Source organism: Emys orbicularis, chromosome 13 (assembly GCF_028017835.1).
Source record: "Emys orbicularis isolate rEmyOrb1 chromosome 13, rEmyOrb1.hap1, whole genome shotgun sequence".
Lineage (NCBI taxonomy): Eukaryota > Metazoa > Chordata > Testudines > Emydidae > Emys > Emys orbicularis.
In genome coordinates, this window is record NC_088695.1 from 13,619,892 (window position 1) to 13,638,904 (window position 19,013).

At 44.3% G+C, this 19,013-nt stretch overlaps 1 protein-coding gene across 1 annotated transcript; it reads left to right on the forward strand.

The window, feature by feature from the left end:
* Positions 1-13,272: 13,272 nt before the first annotated feature.
* Positions 13,273-16,939, forward strand: LOC135887464 (olfactory receptor 5A1-like). The gene is made up of 2 exons (XM_065415215.1): positions 13,273-13,408; positions 16,002-16,939. The coding sequence occupies exons 1-2, from the start codon at positions 13,273-13,275 to the stop codon at positions 16,937-16,939; spliced, it is 1,074 nt and encodes a 357-aa protein (XP_065271287.1).
* The last annotated feature ends 2,074 nt before the right edge of the window (positions 16,940-19,013 follow it).

A 19,013-nucleotide genomic window follows, 5' to 3' on the forward strand; every position in this document is an offset into this window, starting at 1 on the left:
CCAGGTACAGAATATTGGATCTCCTTGGATGCTCTATTCCAGAGACAGATAAACATACTAGATAGACAAAGGAATAAGGAGGTAGAGAGACTAAGAGAAGAGAAAATCACAGGTCAGAATGATCTCACCATATTTATGATCTGTGCTTAAAAGGCAGGGGAGTTGATTCATATATTTATTCCTTTTTATTTTTTGTATCCTTTTCATTTCAAAGGACCGGATTCTGCCCCTCTTATCTAGGGATGGGTCTCTGCAGAGTCCCATTCAATTCTGCCTTGCTGCAGAAGTCTGCTCACACAGACTCAGTTACAGCACAGGGGCCATGGTTGGCAAAACTGATTTACTTGAATCACCCAGCTCTCTCTTTTTCTCTCTTTCTTAAGGCAGCACTGAGGTAGCTGAGATCAGTTGGTGCAGTAGTTTGTATTGATTGCATGTGTGTGTGTGTATCAGGGCATTCTCTGGAAAATGCACTTGAAATTGAATTTCCCTGTGCACAGAATCTGCCAGTGTTGGCATTCAGATTCTAGTTCAAGGTCCATCTCTTTGCTTAGGCATTTGTCTCATGAGCTGATAATGGAGGAAAGGTTCCGTTTCTCTCTAGGATTCTATGGGGACAAAAATAATTTTGATATTGGACACAACATTGATTTCATTCCCTTTTCCATTAATAACCGAGGTCAAAATAGCTTTTCACTTCCAGGAGGGCAAGATAATTTCTCTACTGTATGTACAGCCTGATATTCAGATGTGCGGAAAACTGAGTAAAAAATCCCATTGAGTCAGAGTTTCAGTGTCTTAGGAGCAAAAGTCCCATTAATTTTCTATCAGGCCCCTCTTTTCAAAATTATGTCACTGTGTCGAGATAATGTTTTCTGGTCACATTCATTTCTTCTTGATACTGTCTCGTATGAGCTTCTCATAAGCAAACTAGAGAAATACAACCTAGATGGAGCTACTATAAGGTGGGTGCATAACTGAATGGAAAACAGTTCCTAGAGATTATTTATCAGTGGTTCAGTCATCTTGGAAGGGCATAAGGAGTGGGGTCCCACAGGGATCGGTTCTGGGTCTGGTTCTGTTCAATATCTTCATCAATGATTTAGATAATGCATAGCTAGTACACTTATAACATTTGCGGAAGATACCAAACTGGGCGGGGTTGCAAGTGCATTGGAGGATAGGATTATAATTCAAAATGATCTGGACAAACTGGAGAAATGGTCTGAAGTAAATAGAATGAAATTCAGTAAGGACGAATGCAAAGTACTCCACTTAGGAAGGAACAATCAGTTACATACATACAAAATGAGAAATGACTGCCTAGGGAGGAGTACTGAGGAAAGGGATCTGGGTGTCATAGTGGACCACAAGCTAAAAATGAGTCAACAGTGTAACGCTGTTGCAAAAAAAGCAAACATCATTCTGGGATGTATTAGCAGGAATGTTGTAAGCAAGACACGTGAAGGAATTCTTCTGCTCTACACTGTGCTGATTAGGCCTCAACTTGAGTATTGTATCCAGTTCTGGGTGCCACATTTCAGGAAAGATTTGGACAAATTGGAGAAAGTCCAGGGAAGAGCAACAAAAATGATTAAAAGTCTAGAAAACATGACCTATGAGGGAAGATTGAAAAAAATTGGGTTTGTTTAGTCTGCATTGCCCAGATGTTCCTTTTTATCCTCTCAGCTGGTATTGAAGTTTTCATTCTCTCAGTGATGGCTTATGACCGTTACGCTGCCATCTGTGACCCATTACATTACGTGCAAACAATGAGGAAAGGGATCTGTGTTCAGCTGGTGAGTGGTGCATGGACCATTGGCTTCTTCTATGCCCTTCTTATCATAGTTATTGCCCTCAAATTGCATTTCTGTGGGCTCAATCAAATCAGCTCCCTCTTCTGTTACAACTGTCCTGTACTGAGACCCTCACCAGTCAAGTGGTGCTTCTTACATATGCTTTGGCCTTTGGGTTGAGCTCCTTCCTCCTCACCCTAATCTCCTATATTCACATCATCTCCACCATCCTGAGGATACGCTCTGCAGAGGGCAGGCGTAAAGCCTTCTCCACCTGCAGCTCCCATCTTATTGTGGTTGGCTTGTTGTACATGACAGGTTTTCTCCAGTACACAAAACCCAGCTCAGTCTCATCTGTGGTTCTGGATGAAATGTTCTCCATCCAGTACAGCATCTTGACCCCCATGTTAAACCGCATCGTCTACAGCCTGAAAAATAAGGAGGTGAAAACAGCTCTAAGGAATATATTGGGGAAATTCAGGTTTCTCAAGTAGCGTTGATTCTCTCTTTTTTTTTAAAGTCAGAGAGCATAGATTTGTGTGTAACCAGCCTTCAGGACCTTCTCAGCTCAGATAACTGACTGGCACTTTGGGCCAAATACTCCACTGGTCTAAATCAGTGCAGATCCATTGAAGTCACTGGCCAAATCCCCAGCGTATGTAAATCAGCATAGCTCCATTGGAATCAATGAGTGCTGGAGTTCGATTAACAAGGTGTCTTGTACAGGAGAAACTGAGATAGATATCCCATAATGAAGTAGTCAGGGCACACACATGGGAGGGGACAGATCCCTGTTTCAATCATTTCTCCTCATCAGACACTTCAAGCGGGGGTCTCCCACATCCGAGTTGAGTACCATAAGCACTGGGATAAAAATTATGCTGGAGCTCCTCTTCCTAATTCCATCTCCTTATTGGCACAAAATCAAATGGATATAACTGGAGTCTGTTTTTGAAGCATTTCGGTTGCAATATTGCCACCTTTAAGGCTGTTACTGTTTGACCTGAGAGGTTGAAGTGTTCTTCTACAGGTTTTTGAATGTTATGATTCCTGATGTCAGATTTGTGTCCATTTATTCTTTTTCATAGAGACTGTCTGGTTTGGCCAATGTACATGGCAGAGGAGCATTGCTGGCACATGATGGCATATATCACATTGGTAAATGTGCAGGTGAATGAGCCCCTAATGGTGTGGCTGATGTGATTCGGTCCTATGATGGTGTCACTTGAATAGATATGTGGACAGAGTTGGCATTTGTTGCAAGGATAGGTTCCTGGGTTAGTGGTTTTGTTCTGTGGTGTGTGGTTGCTGGTGAGTATTTGCTTCAGGTTGGGGGGCTGCCTGTAAGCGAGGACAGGTCTGTCTCCCAAGACTGTGAATGGCTAGCCAACTACAAAAGCAGTTTCTCCTCCCTTGGTGTTCACACCTCAACTGCTAGAAGAGAGCCTCACCCTCCCTGATTGAACTAACCTCGTTATCTCTAGACTGATTCTTTCCTGCATATTTATACCTGCCTCTGGAAATTTCCACTACATGCATCTGACAAAGTGAGTATTCAACCACTAACTCTTATGCTTCAAAACATCTGTTAGTCTATAAGGAGCCACAGAACTCTTTCTCGCTTTTCACAGATCCAGACTAACACAGCTACCCCTCTGATTCTTGACAAGATGATAAAGGAGCACTCAAGAAAGACATTGCTGTTGTGGAGAAGCTAAATGAATTCTTTGCATTAATTTTCACTGCAGAGGATAGGAGGGAGATCCCTTCACCTTAGGTGATAAATTAGAGGAATTGTCCCATATTGAGCTGTTGATTGAGGAGGTTTTGGAACAAATTGATAAATTAAACAGTAATTAGTCATGAGGACCAGATGGCTTTCATCCAAGAGTCCTGAAGAAACTCAGATATGAAATTGCAGAACTCCTTCTTTTCATTACAGTCATGAAATCTACTGTTTCACAAGCACTTTCTCCCAAAATTGCCTTCCACCTTCAGATTCACAACCACTTCCTCCCTGTTGGTTAGAATCAAGTGTAAAATGGCCACACAGCCACACCTTTCACCCCCACTCTGCCTGCCCCCCACAGCTAAGCCCCTTGCTCCCACTCTGGCCCAACCTGCCTAGCTAGGTTTTGCAGTCCTGAGGTCCCAAATGGGGCCATTGCAGAGTAATAGGTCACATCCATAGACTCTTATTGTATACATGTGGGGGGAGGGTGGGTGTTGTTTGGTTTTGTGTTTTCAGAAAACCTAAAAAGCCATTTGTACTGAAAACACTCAGTTCAGCCTACATGAGCAACAAAGATTTACGCTGGTTGTTACAGAGTTCAAGTTTGGGATTTTAAAGGATAGTGTAGCTCATAGGGCTAGCTTGCCTTTACTATATTCAGTGCCTTACCATCATTATATTTATCTGCTTTTATTATGTTCAGCTGTAATGCAAGAAACCTATAGGACTGTATCCGGTAAGATATTAGCTGAAGCATTAGTTAGCATAAGTGTGGTTAAGTAGGCTGCAACCCTTGGCACAGATCAACCATTACCTTTAGATTTTGGGAACTGAGAAGAGCTTGCTCACTGGCAGGAATTAGAATGTTCCAGTAAGTTCTACCACAAGGAACATGGAAGTAATAACTTCAAATCTGCTTAAGCAAGGGGTGATGGGTTTGATCATGAGCTGAAATAGTAGTTACATGTATTAATATACTAACCTATAGACGAAGGACACTTCAACATTAGTAGGATGAGGAAATACAAATAAGGAAAGGGGGAGGGGGAACCTACTGAAATGCATTCGATACAGGAGCGTCAGTGTAACACAGCAGTTCACCAATACAAAAGTTTGAGATCCCTTTCACACAGCAAGCCTCTGAGTGCAAGAGAAGGTGGTGCCCCTTGTCCCAACCATTAGCCCAGTGTCACTTACTGGTGTTTTTAAAAATTATTTATACAATGTGGAATAGCTTCGATAATCCAGAATTCTTTATAGCCCAGAGATTAATGCACTTTCTTCAGAGATGATTGATCTCACTTGAAATGTCTGCACTCCCGCCCAACAGGTAGACAGGGGAAGTGAACTATGGTCCCCCACATGCAAGGAAAGTGACCTAACCAATGGACTGAAGTTACAAGAAAAGTAGCAGCAGAGGGACTCCGCTTCCTCCTGCTGTTTTGTGAATTTAGCCCAATCTTTATTTTTGTGGCTAAAACAATTCAGTAAAATTTGTGTTAAAATCAGGAATAATTTTGAGTTGACCAAAACTTGCTTTTTGGTGAATAAACGTAAAATGTATCTCCTTTGTCTCAACGACTATTTACTGCCATCATAGAATCAAAGAACTGGAAGGGACTTAGAGAGGTCATCTAGTCCAGTCCCCTACACTCAAGGCAGGACTAAGTATTATCTAGACTATCCCTGACAGATGCTTATCTAACCAGCTCTTAAAAATCTCCAATAATGGAGATTCCACAACCTCCCTAGGGAATTTATTGCAGTGCTTAACTTCTCTAACAGTTAGGAAGTTTTTTTCCTAATGTCTAACCTAAACCGCCTTTGCTGCAATTTAAGCCCATTGCTTCTTGTCCTATCCGCAGATGATAAGGAGAACAATTTTTCTCCCTCCTCCTTGTAACAACCTTTTATGTACTTGAAAACTGTTATCATGTCCCCTTTCAATCTTCTCTTCTCCAGACTAAACAAACCCATTTTTTTCAATCTTCCCTCATAGGTCATGTTTTCTAGACTTTTATTCATTTTTGTTGCTCTTCCCTGGACTTTCTCCAATTTGTCCACATCTTTCCTGAAATATGGTGCCCAGAACTGGACACAATAATCCAGTTGAGGCCTAATCAGTGCGGAGTAAAGTGGAAGAATTACTTCTCATGTCTTGCTTATAACACTCCTACTAATACATCCCAGAATGGTGTTTTTTTAGTGACGATTGCTGAGATTGAGTTCTTAAATCCTGTGGCAATCCAAGTCTCATTGCTCTCATTTTTAGGCACTGCAGAGCATTGCTTGAGTGCTGATCCAGCCCAGTATTACTGGTAGAATCATAGAATATCAGGGTTGGAAGGGACCTCAGGAGGTCATCTAATCCAACCCCCTGCTCAAAGCAGGATCAATCCCAAACTAAATCATCCCAGCCAGGGCTTTGTCAAGCCTGACCTTAAAAACCTCAAAGGAGGAGATTCCACCACCTCCCTAGTGTTTAGCTTGTTACAGAGAGTGAACTTCAGGGATCTTGTCCCAAGGGGAACAAAACAGCATTTAAACAATTCTCAAGAAATCAGCTTTTAGTCTTGGAGACAGTTCAGGAAAGGGTCTTTGCTCCACTAACACAGATAATCCTACACACATTGAGTGGTTTCACTGCTCTGGGTAAAGGGTCCAAGGATCACATCCATAGACCTATTGGATGTCTTGAGATGCTGTATTCCAGATGCAGATACACAGACTAGGTAATCTACCTACCTGCTTATTGATTTGGCTAACAAAACAGAAAATAACATGTCAGAATGATCTCACTACATTTATGATCCACGTTAAAAGGCAGGTAAGTTGATTCACATTCTTATTCATTTTAATCTTTCAATTTCAAAGGACCAGATTCTGCTCCCCTTATCTCGGGGTGGGTCTCTCTGCAGAGTCCCATTGACTTCTGCCTGGATTCAACACTCTGCTCACACAGTTATAGCACAGGAGCCGTGGCTGGCAACCCAGCTACTATATGAATCACCCATCTCTCTCTATTGTTCGCTCTCAACAGCACTGAGACAAATGAGATCAGTTGGTGCATGTTAGCAGTAGTGTGGTGAGGTTAGAGGCAGGGCATTCTCTGGAGAAGGCGCTTGGCTTTGGAGTTCACTTGGCACAGAAGCTGCCTGTGACATTCAGTTTTCTAGTACAAGATCTCTTTGCCTGGGGACTTGTCTGATGAGCTGATATTGGGGAAAAGAGTTAGTTCCTCTCTGGCAGACATTTGGGTTTAAACATCGATTTGGCATTGGACAGAACACTCACTCCATTTCCACTAAAAATCAATGTCAAAATAGCCACTCACTTTCAAGAGGGCAGGACAGATTATTTTATGTATGAGCAGCCTGATATTCAGACTTGCATGACACTGAGTCAAAAGTCCCATTGGGTCAGATTTTTCAAAGGACATTCAGTGATTTTTAGGCACAAAAATTCCCATTAATTTTCAGTCAGACCCTTCTCTTTCAAATTATGTCAGTGTGCCTTGAGAGTGTTTGCTGGACACATTCCTTTATTATGATTCTTATTAATGTCCCTCAGTATTACATAAGGTGGATTTTTTAGAGACCTTACACAGCATAAATATTTAAGTTTAAAAACGAGAAAGACACTGTCTAAAATGTATCCCCATGAGTCACCAGTAAATCCTGGCTGAACAGACTCTGTAGGTTTGGGTAGTCAGGAGTTTTGTTAAACCCTCTACAGAATTCCTGCATTTCAGGTGCTCAAATTCATTCATTCTCCTTTGACTTTCCTTCACATTCTCACAGTGCTTAAGAGAGTTCTCTGCTGGAAGTCACTAACCATGATGTCTTGCACTCCTAATGTGTTCTTGAGCTGCTTGTTCATGCCATGGGGATCTCTCCAAGTGTTCCAGAAATGGCTGGGGTTGTCTATGTTCTAGTTTTGCATAACTGCTCCCCTTCGAGGCAGAGTTCTTCATACTTCCTCATCTTCTTTCCTTGTTTCTTTATATTACTGTCCGCTGGCACAGCAACATCAATTAACATGAGCTTGTTTGTCGTCTTTTATACAACTATGTGTGGCCTGTATGACCACACCATTCGGTCTGTGACAACTGCCAGATCCCATAAATCTTACCCACTTCATTCTTTAGAACACTTTCAGTTTGGCGTTCGTAATAGCACATAGTTTGTGGCAAGCATGGATTTTACAGAGTCTCCAGTGCAGACACTTGGCAACCTCACTGTGTCTGTTCATATATTCTCTCCCAGATAGGCTCTAGCAGTTGCTCAACACATGTTCCACCATCTTTTCCTTTTTAGAACACATTCTGCGGCTCGGGGAGCAGTTGTCGGTCAATTTTAAATATTTAATCCCCTAAAGGATTTTTCTTGTTCACTCATAATGAGGCTCTGTCTCTTTTTTGAGGGATCCTTCTACAAGTCATGAGTTTGTTAATCTTCTATCACCAATAGGTTTGGTCTCTGTCCACCACTGTCTGTGCATTGATCTCTGTGTAAATCTTTCAAATATTTTTTACCAGTTTGCTTTCTCCTTTCTTTCATGCTTTCTTGGGCTTGGATGCAGCTCAGTCATTGCTTGATTTCGTGACCGGATGATCTTTATTCTGGTTGACTCCTCATATATATTTTGATATTATAGTCTTCATTATCAATTGCTTCCTCCACAGATAGCAGAAGTTTTCCTTCATCACATCATGGGATGTACATTCTGTCCATGGCTTGATTGCTATCTAATACTCTATGCATCACCAGCAGTTGTTGTCTTTGGCTGTCAATTTTTTTCTTCTCCTCTTGATTCCATTCGATCACTCCAGCAATATTATGTATTACTGGCATGCCCCAAATATTAATGGTTCAAATCAAATTCTTAGACTTGAGTTTTATCTACAGAGTAGTTCTTATACAGCTGTAATATTCTTTCCTCACTTTTTCTTAGACAGTTCCCAGATTCCAAGATATTTGTAGGGGTCATGCTGAGATATCAAGGATAGTTCCTTCATTAACTTGTATGTCATCAAATTGTACCAGTGTGGCCATCTTTACAGATGCTGATACACAGTTAGCCAATCCAACCCATAGCTTTATATCTTCACCAAACTTTTCCACACATCATCAATCTCTATAGCTCCTTTTTATGACTGTTCATATAGTTTCAGATTGCTCATGTCTAACAAATTGTTGACTGGTTGTTGCTCTTTGCTGGTATGGTAAATTGTGGTTATCTCAACAAGCATCCATGTCCATGGCAGTATGGTTACCACAAACAGAACTGGTGCTAAGGAATCCCCTTGAAAGATTTCTCTTTTAATTTGAACCTCATGAATGAGGTTCCAGGTAGAGTCGAGTGTTCCAGTTAAACATCGATTGCTGCAGAAAGGAAATGATCTGTGGATGAACCTTGGACATTTTCAGTGTCTCACTGATCCTTGATTCTGAGACACTGTTGGGTGCTCTCTGGTAGTGTACCCACACAATTGCTAACTTTTTTCTTTGTTTGTTTTGCATCTTGTGTGATCCTCCTGTTTAGCCAGAGGTGGCCTTTTGTTCCTTTCATGTTTACTGTGCTGCCTTTTTGCTCAGGAACCAGCATTCCATTGTGAGCCAGCACTATCCAGATCGTCTTTCCCGGAATTATTGTTAGAAGTTTCCATATATTTGGTAAACATGTGGTCAGTCTATAATTCATAGGATGAATACAACCTTCTTCTTTCTTCCTTCCTTCCTTTTTCTTTTTTTCCCTGTATCAGAAGAGTTGTCCCTGACACCATCCATCTTGGAAATCCATTCTTCAATCACTGTTTATTATTTTACTTAATAAATCACGGAGTGTTGTAAGGTGTTTCAGCCAGAATTCATGCATCCCATCTAGTCTGGGTGATATCCAGTTTTTCATTTATCTCAGTACCTCATTTCTTTCTGTGTATTCCTCTGTGGTGTGTTTTTTGTAAACCTTTTCTCTCATTTGTAATCCAGTTCACTGTCTCAGACCAGATTTCCTTCCAGAAGCAGTGAAACTGCATTTATTTGCCTATTCTGTTTTTTTTTAACATCAATCAGATGAAAGACTCTAGGGTCTCTGGTGAAGTGACTGTTCTCATGATACTAATAACTTAGAGTCATGGACTTGAAAGATTTCAGCACAAAGTGATCAGCTTCTCTTTACCTTGTTCCTTCATAACTTTCTCATCCTTTTATTCAGCTGATATTTCATCTCCAAGGCTGTTTACTGCTCTTTTCTCTTCAAATGATTTTGCTCATATTCATCCAGTAGGCTGGTATCTCAATGAAAAAACGTATTCTTCTGTTTTAACCTTCATTTCCATGGAGGTTTTTGAAGATAGGAAGTTTTCCAATTGTTCATATGTTCAGATGGATTGATGTTAAACCAATGAGCAGCTACTGTTACTGTAGCATAAATTATATAATTGTACTGACTAATCCTTGTTGGCGTTTTCTCCAGTTTCCTTGAGAACGTCATTAATTGCTTGCATTATATCATCCAGTGTGTGATGGTCTACAAATTTCACAGTTGGTAGAACTGATGCTCAATGTCTCTTAGGGTATGTCTACACTACGAGGGTATTTCGATTTCACTTAAATCAAATATGTGGAATCGATATTGCAAAGTCAAACGTGTGTGTCCACACTAAGGACAGTAATTTGACTTTGTGAGTCCACACTAACGGGGAAAGCATCGACATTGGAAGCGGTGCACTGTGGGCAGCTATCCCACAGTTCCCGCAGTCCCCGCTGCCCATTGGAATTCTGGGTCGAGCCGCCAATGCCTTCTGGGTAAAAAAAATGTGTCAAGGGTGCTTTTGGGTAATTGTCGTCATCCGTCTGTCACTACCGCCCTCCCTCCCTCCCTGAAAGCGCCGGCGGGAAATCAGTTCGCGCACTTTTCCGGTCAGTGACAGCGCGGACGCCACAGCACTGCGAGCATGGATCCCGCTGCGACCATCGCTGCAGTTGTGGCCGTTGTTAACGCCTCGCAGGTTATCATCCACCTTTCCCAGAGGCAGATGCAGATAAACCAGGCGAGGAGGCTACGGCACCGCGGTGAGGGCCTGAAGTCTGAGAGTAGCACAGGCCTGTCAGAAAGCACGGGACCCAGCTCCGAGGACATCACGGTGACAATGGGTCATGTGGATGTTGTGGAACGGCGATTCTGGGCACGGGAAACAAGCACGGACTGGTGGGACCGCATAGTGCTGCAGGTGTGGGACGAATCCCAGTGGCTGCGAAACTTTCGCATGCAGAAGGTGACTTTCCTTGAACTTTGTGAGTTGCTGTCCCCTGCCCTGAAGCGCAATGACACCCGGATGCGAGCAGCCCTGACTGTCCAGAAGCGAGTGGCCATAGCCCTCTAGAAGCTTGCAACGCCGGACAGCTACCGGTCGGTCGCGAACCACTTTGGCGTGGGCAAATCTACCGTGGGGGTTGTTGTGATGCAAGTAGCCAACGCAATCATTAAGGTACTGCTCTCAAAGGTAGTGACCCTGGGAAACGTGGAGGTCATCATAGATGGCTTCGCCGCGATGGGATTCCCAAACTGCGGTGGGGCTATAGATGGAACTCACATCCCTATCCTGGGACCGGACCACCAGGCCAGCCAGTACATTAACAGAAAGGGTTACTTTTCAATGGTTCTGCAAGCACTGGTGGACCATCGGGGACGTTTTACAAACATCAACGTCAGATGGCCGGGCAAGGTTCATGACGCTCGCGTCTTCAGGAACTCTGGTCTGTTTAGACGGCTGCAGGAAGGTATTTACTTCCCGGACCACAAAATAAGTCTTGGGGATGTGGAGATGCCTACAGTGATCCTTGGGGACCCAGCCTACCCGCTAATGCCCTGGCTCATGAAGCCCTACACTGGCGCCCTGGACACTGAAAAAGAACTGTTCAACTACCGGCTGAGCAAGTGCAGAATGGTGGTGGAGTGTGCTTTTGGCCGTCTCAAGGGGAGATGGAGAAGCTTACTGACTCGCTGTGATCTCAGCGAAACCAATATCCCCATTGTTATAGCAGCTTGCTGTGTGCTCCACAATCTCTGTGAGAGCAAGGGGGAGACCTTTATGGCGGGGTGGGAGGTTGAGGCAAATAGCCTGGCATCTGATTATGCCCAGCCAGACAGCCGGGCGATTAGAAGAGCCCAGCGGGACGCTCTGTGCATCCGGGAGGCTTTGAAAGCAAGGTTCCACAGTGAGCAGGGTAACCAGTGACTTTTACGTTTCTGTACAGAGAAGCTGAACCTGCGACCGTTTCTTTACCCAGTTAATGTTGACTATCCTCTCCAGTTACAGACCCCCTCCACCCCCTTCCAAAAAAATAAAATCAGTTTTATTTTGTTAATGAACACCGTTGTCTTTAGTACTGTTTTCGCGGGAATGTTTGAAACCTGGGACGCAGACTGTGGTGGGGAGCGGGTGTCGTGTACTGATGCAAATGATCCTTCTAAACTCCAGGAATGACAGGATTCGCAGTGGCGGACTGGTTGTTTCAACGGAGCCTGCCAGCCCTCCTGAGCGGGACGGCGTGTATGTGGGGGCTATGTGACTTTATGGCAGGGGGAGGAGGTTTACAGATCCCCTGCTGCGTGGCTCTGTGATCCAGGACAAGGACCGCTGCATAAGATTTGTAACATGACTGAAACAGTACTGAACAGAAACGTATTTTTTATTAACAACCACCCATGAAACTGGGGGGTGAAACTTGGACGGGGGCTTGGGTGGTGCGGGCAGGAAAGGACTTTTCAAATTTTGGGGAATGACAGCCTTCTGGTGCTTGAGCAGTCTGCAGGGGTGGAGTGAGAGTTTTCACGGACTCTGCCGCCCCTCCTTCTTTGGACTTTGGGCGAGGGGGGTATGGGACTTGGTGGCGGGGGAGTGCGGTTACTGATAGACTGCAGCGGGGCTCTGTCCTCCTGCCTCCGTTCCTGCAGAACATCAACAAGGCGCCGGAGCATGTCCGTTAGCTCCCTCAGAAGTCCAAGCAGCGTTTGAGTCGCCTGCTGGTCTTCCTGCCGCCACCTCTGCTCACGTTCCATGTGTGTCCGGTGCATTTGGGACAAATTCTCCCTCCACTGGTTCTGCTGTGCTACCTGGGCTCGGGAGCAGCCCATTAGTTCTGAGAACATGTCCTCTCGCGTCTTCTTCTTCCTCCGCCTAATGTGCGCTAGCCACTGGGAGTGTGATGCCAGGCTGGGTTGGGAGACAGTCGCAGATGTGGCTGTGGGAATGAGAAAAAGGTAGTGAATTCCTCCGAAACACAAATGTAGTTGTGAACAGAGAACATAGTCTTTCTCTGTGAAGAAGCCCATGCACCGCACCTATCACATGCGCACTCAGGACAAGGTCGAATTTTCGGACCTCGCCTTCAGTGCCTGGGGTTTTGCACTGCCGATCTGGGAAGCGGGGCAGGACACAGGAATTTCTGTAGCAGGCAAACATGGTAAGCCGTAGACTTGTGGCTGCTTAAAACTTTAGTAGTACCACTGGCCTCCTTTCACATTGAAAGCAATGCCAGTCTCTGCTGCCAGCAATTGGCCAAGCATGAACTCTGGCCCTCTCCCACCCCCTCGCGGATGTCCCAGGGAAAGTTCCCTGTATGCTGCCCCTCTCCCGCCTCCACCGCGTGGCTGTAAACCAGCGGTTACAGTTCTGTAAAGGAACTTGCAAGCAGTCCCAATACTAACAGTCCCCTACCTAATTCAAAGCAGGTCATCATGAGCGACATAACTATCATGAGGATCTCGGACAGCGAGAAGGAAAGGATGCTTCGAGAAAGCCAGCAAAGACCAGGGACCTATGCCGCCATGCTGTGCAAGGCAATGATCCCGGAGTACTTGCTTGTCTCCTGGCGCGGGAACGTCTCCTACTTTGGAGGACCCAATAAGGCCGCTCTCCCCAGGAACCTGATGAACAGGCTTTCCCATTACCTGCAGGAGAGCTTCGTGGAGATGTCCGTGGAGGATTATTGCTCTATCCCCGGACATATTGACCGGATTTTAATATAGCTGCAGTGGCAGGGACTAAAGAGTGGAGCAGCTTGGGCAGCAGAATCATGCACAACCGGACACTGTTAGATTTTTTTTTAAATAGTTGGAACTGAATACTTAAGCGCCCAGGGTAAAGAAATCATGAAGCACACATTGTTCTTATTCTTAATATTCCAGTTTTGTAAAAAATAAATGTTTAGATGTTTAAAACACTTACCGCTTGATCCTTCCCCTGAATCTGTGTCCGGGTTACATGCTGGGGAGGGTTGGTAGGGGATCTCTGTAAGGGTGATGAAGAGCTCCTGGCTGTCGGGGAAATCAGCTTGGTAAGTGCTGTCGACTGCCTCGTCCTCCTAATCTCCTTCCTCACCTTCCCCGTCCGCTAACATGTCCGAGGAAGCGGCCGTGGACAATATCCCATCCTCAGAGTCCACGGTCAGTGGTGGGGTAGTGGTGGCGGCCGCACGTAGGATGGAATGCAGTGCCTCATAGAAACGGGATGTGTGGGGCTGGGATCCGGAGCGTCCGTTTGCCTCTTTGGTCTTCTGGTAGCCTTGTCTCAGCTCCTTGATTTTCACGCGGCACTGCGTTGCATCCCGGCTGTATCCTCTCTCTGCCATGGCTTTAGAGATCTTCTCATAGATCTTTGCGTTCCGTCTTTTGGAGCGCAGCTCGGAAAGCACGGACTCATCGCCTCACACAGCGATGAGATCCAAGACTTCCCGATCAGTCCATGCTGGGGCCCTCTTTCTATTCTGGGATTGCACGGCCATCTCTGCTGGAGAGCTCTGCATCGTTGCCAGTGCTGCTGAGCTCGCCACGATGTCCAAACAGGAAATGAGATTCAAACTGCCCAGACAGGAAAAGGAATTCAAATTTTCCCGGGGCTTTTCCTGTGTGGCTGGTCAGAGCATCCGAGCTCGGACTGCTGTCCAGAGCGTCAACAGAGTGGTGCACTGTGGGATATCTCCCGGAGCTATTACCGTCGATTTCCATCCACACCAAGCCTAATTCGATATGGCCATGTCGAATTTAGCGCTACTTCCCTCGTTGGGGAGGAGTACAGAAGTCGAATTTAAGAGACCTCTATGTTGAACTAAAGCCTCGTGGTGTGGACGGGTGCAGGGTTAATTCGATGTAACGGGGCTAAATAGGACATAAACGCCTAGTGTAGACCAGGCCTTACACTCTGATTGAGCTCAATCCACAAATCCTTCATATTTTCTGTACTTTCTTTGGGTGCTCTTTCACTCATATTTGTCTTCAAATTTTCTTCCATTTCTGGCTTCTGTTTATCCTATGTCATTGCTCCCACCAAAATGTTTGCATGTAGCTCTACATGACTAATCCCCTTTTCAGGCTTTCAATCTCCATTTGTATAAATTCTCCTCTTTGGAATAAAGCTCTCAGTTGTGCAGTGAGTCTATGCTTGGTTATTTTCCTCTGTGTTGTTGTTTCTCTCCTTCCAGTGTTTGGAGCATTTGTTTGCTCCAGGCTCTCTCTTCTGGTTTTGGCAAAAGACAAGCTCAGATCACTTCTTGGTTTATAAGATGAGTCCTTTTCACTGTGTCACAAATGATCTCTGGTTGTTTGGACAGTTGCATGATACATAGGTTGCCAACCTCCACACAAAACACTCTGCTGGGGAGGAGGCTGACATCCAGATATGGTCTTCTGAGGCCCACTTTAGAGGTAAGTGATGATAATTATTATGAATGCCATATTTTCCATATTAGTTTGGGTTGACAGGCTATACCCGGCTCGATGGGAAACCAGAATTTCTAGGCCTCGGTGGTTTCTTCCTCTTCTTCTGGAATTCTAGAGCTTTTAATAGGGATCAATCCAATAACATACTACAGATATTACATTCTGTAGTTTTTGTAGAGTATTTATAGAATTGGCCAGATCCCATGCTGGTGTGCTTCAGCCATAGCTCCATAGGCATCAATGGGCCAAATCTCCAGCTGGTGTAAATCAGCTGTAGCTCTATTGAAGTTAATGAGACTGATAAAAGAGATATTAGGCCAGTGAGAGACAGCAAGGGAGTGACTTTATATCCTAGTGGTTAGGGTACTCACCTCCAGATGCAGGATGCCAAGCATCCAGTACTTCTGTGCCAAAGCTTTTTTATTATTTAACCACAGTGGAACAGCTTCAGCAGGAGAGAATGAGGGAGCCCTATGTCCCACTGTCCCAATGTCTCAGCTGAGCGGAGTTTCTGAGAATACCATTTGGGCCTGATCCTGGAATGTAGGCAACTAAAGTGGTAGTTTGGCACCAAAGTCCTTTTCTGCATCTAGCCCATTTTTGTCTATTTTAAACACACGTTTTATAGGATGTAGTAGGCCTCTCTTTACATTCATCCTACTGATCAGATGAGCTCCACAGGCCATTTCAATTTACTTGCGTGTTAATTTTATTTTTTCCAGTCTGACAGGTCAGTTTTCCTGAATAAGGATCAAGGGGAAATCAAACCGAAGTGACTGAATTTATTCTCCTGGGACTTTCCAATGACCCAGAGATGCAGATTTTCCTCTTCCTGGTGTTTTTAGTTGTCTACCTAATCACATTTTTGGCAAACATGGTGATCATGCTGGTAATAAGAGCTGATCCTCACCTTCACACCCCAATGTACTTCTTCCTGTCTCATTTATCCTTTGTTGATATCTGCTATTCCTCAGCCATTGTCCCTAATATGTTGGTGCATTTCCTAGCGGAGCACAAAACCATTTCTGTCAATAGCTGCATTGCACAGGTGTTCTTCATTTTCCTACTAGCTGCTACTGAAATTTTTATTCTCTCAGCAATGGCTTATGACCGCTATGCTGCCATCTGTGATCCATTGCATTACATGAATACAATGAACAAAGGGATCTGTGTTCAGCTGGTGAGTGGTGCATGGGCAATAGACTTCATAGATGCCCTGCTTAACACTGTTTTTGCCCTCAAGTTGCATTTCTGTGGGCCCAATCAAATCAGCCATTTCAGCTGTGAGCTCCCTTCTCTATTACATCTGTCCTGCACTGAGACCTTCACCAATCAAGTGGTGCTTTTTACTACTATTGTCATATTTGCATCAAGCTCCTTTCTCTTCACCCTGATCTCCTACATTCCCATCATCTCCACTATCCGGAGGATACGCTCTGCGGAGGGCAGGCATAAAACCTTCTCCACCTGTAGCTCCCACCTTATTGTGGTTGGTTTGTTGTACTTGACAGTTTTTTTCCAGTACACAAAACCCAGCTCAGTCTCCTCTGTGGTGCTGGATGAAATGTTCTCCATCCAGTACAGCATTGTGACCCCCATGTTAAACCCCATCATCTACAGCATGAAAAACAAGGAGGTGAAAATAGCTGTAAGGAAAACGTTGGGGAAATTCAAATTTCTCAGGTAGTGTCAATGTTACGTAAAAAAATAAAAAGAGCATAGAACTTTGGATAACTTGTATTTGGGTGATTCTCAACTCAGGTATCTGACATTTTGGGCCAAAGCCTCAGCTGGTCTAAATCAGTGTGGCTCCATTGAACTCAGCAGGCCACATCCCCATTGGGTAGAAGAGACACTGGAGCAAAGGGGATGGGATCCTGGTGTGATGTTGCACCCCATAAGACTTTATGGAAATATGCTTATGAATGTGTATATGACATAACTGGAATATGTTTTATGCTACATATGCCATGTAACATATCTGTGTAAAGGTTATGATCTACTGAATATATTTATCCTATCTGTATGCATGTGTTGTTGTTGTATTTGAAGTTATGAATATTGGCTGTATACTTGTTTGGTTTTTACATAGCCTTAGTAAGGCATTTGGTCAGCTTCTTTAGAAAGGAATTTGCTAGTTAAGTGCCCAATCAAGAAGCACTTAATGGAAAATCGATCTTGGAAGTCTCCAATCCACATAAGAGGTCTACATGAGGATGTTCAAGGTAGCATGTGAACTATGGCTGCTATCTGTAAGTTCTGAGTCATGCATGGACATGTGACTTGCCCATGTGACTCCAAAACTTCATCTTGGAGCTGGAATTCTATACAGGGGGAGGGAGGGGTATCCACCCAGAAGAGAGAGTCTATTTAACCCCCTGGGAGACCCCTTCATTTTATCTTCAGCTGGCTCAAGAGAGAGCCTCTGCACCCCCAAGGGTACCTGAAAGAAACTGGAACAAAGGACAGTAACTACAAGGGTGTGAGTGATTGCTGGACCCAGACTAGAAGGAGACTAGTCTGTAAAAGGAAGCTTACTGGAATTCCTCTGAGGGTGAGGTTTTATCTGTATTCACTTTTCTTACTGTACTAGGCATAGACTTGTGGGTTTTATTTTATTTTACTTGGAACCATTTACAGAAAGTAGGGTTTATTTAATAAATTCACTTTTTACTCATTAATTAACCCAGAGTAGGTATTAATACCGGGGGAGGGAGGGCAAACAGCTATGCATATCTCGCTATCAGTGTTATAGAGGGCAAACAATTTATGAATTTACGATTTATGAATGGATTTATTTGGGGTTTGGACCCCATTGGGAGTTGGGCATCTGAGTGTTGAGGACAGGAACACTTCTTAAGCTGCTTTCAGTTCAAGCCTGCTGCTGTTGGGGGACGTGGCTCAGACATGGGTCTGGGTTTGCAGCAGGCTAGCAGGTCTGCCTGAAACCAGGCAGGGAACTGAAGTCCCAAGCTGCCAGGGCAGGAGAGCAGGGGCATAAGTAGTTTTGGCACATCAGTTGACAGCCCCAAGGGGGTTTTTGTGATCCAACCCGTCACACCTGGGTCTCCATCTAGGGTGGGTGCTAGAAGGACCAGGATCTAGAGCCATTCATGTGCACACACGCTCCCTCTCTCTCGGCCAATATTTCTTTCAATCTGACCCGCTGACTGCAATGGACCTATGGCTAATTCATACCACTTGAGGATCTGGCCAGTTCTATGAAAAGAACATCTTTGTCTATTGCAATCTGTAGTTCTTCTAGAGTATTTTGTTGAAAACCCTAGTTAATATCTGTAGTATCTTATAGGATTCATCACTATTAATGTCTCTGTCTCTTCTAATAATAATGAATGAGTGTTGTCATAACTATAAAGGGAAGGGTAACAGCCCTCCTGTGTACAGTACTATAAAATCCCTCCTGGCCAGAGACTCCAAAATCCTTTTACCTGTAAAGGGTTAAGAAGCTCAGGTAACCTGGCTGACACCTGACCCAAAGGACCAATAAGGGAACAAGATACTTTCAAATCTTGGTGGGGGGAAGGCTGTTGTTTGTGTTCTTTGTTTTGGTGGTTGTTCGCTCTTGGGACTACGATAGACCAGACATCAATCCATGCTCTCCAAATCTTTCTGAACAGGTCTCTCATATTTCAAACTTGTAAGTAAATAGCCAGGCAAGGCGTGTTAGTTTTATCTTTGTTTTCTCAACTTGTAAATGTACCTTTTACTAGGGTGTTTACCTCTGTTTGCTGTAACTTTGA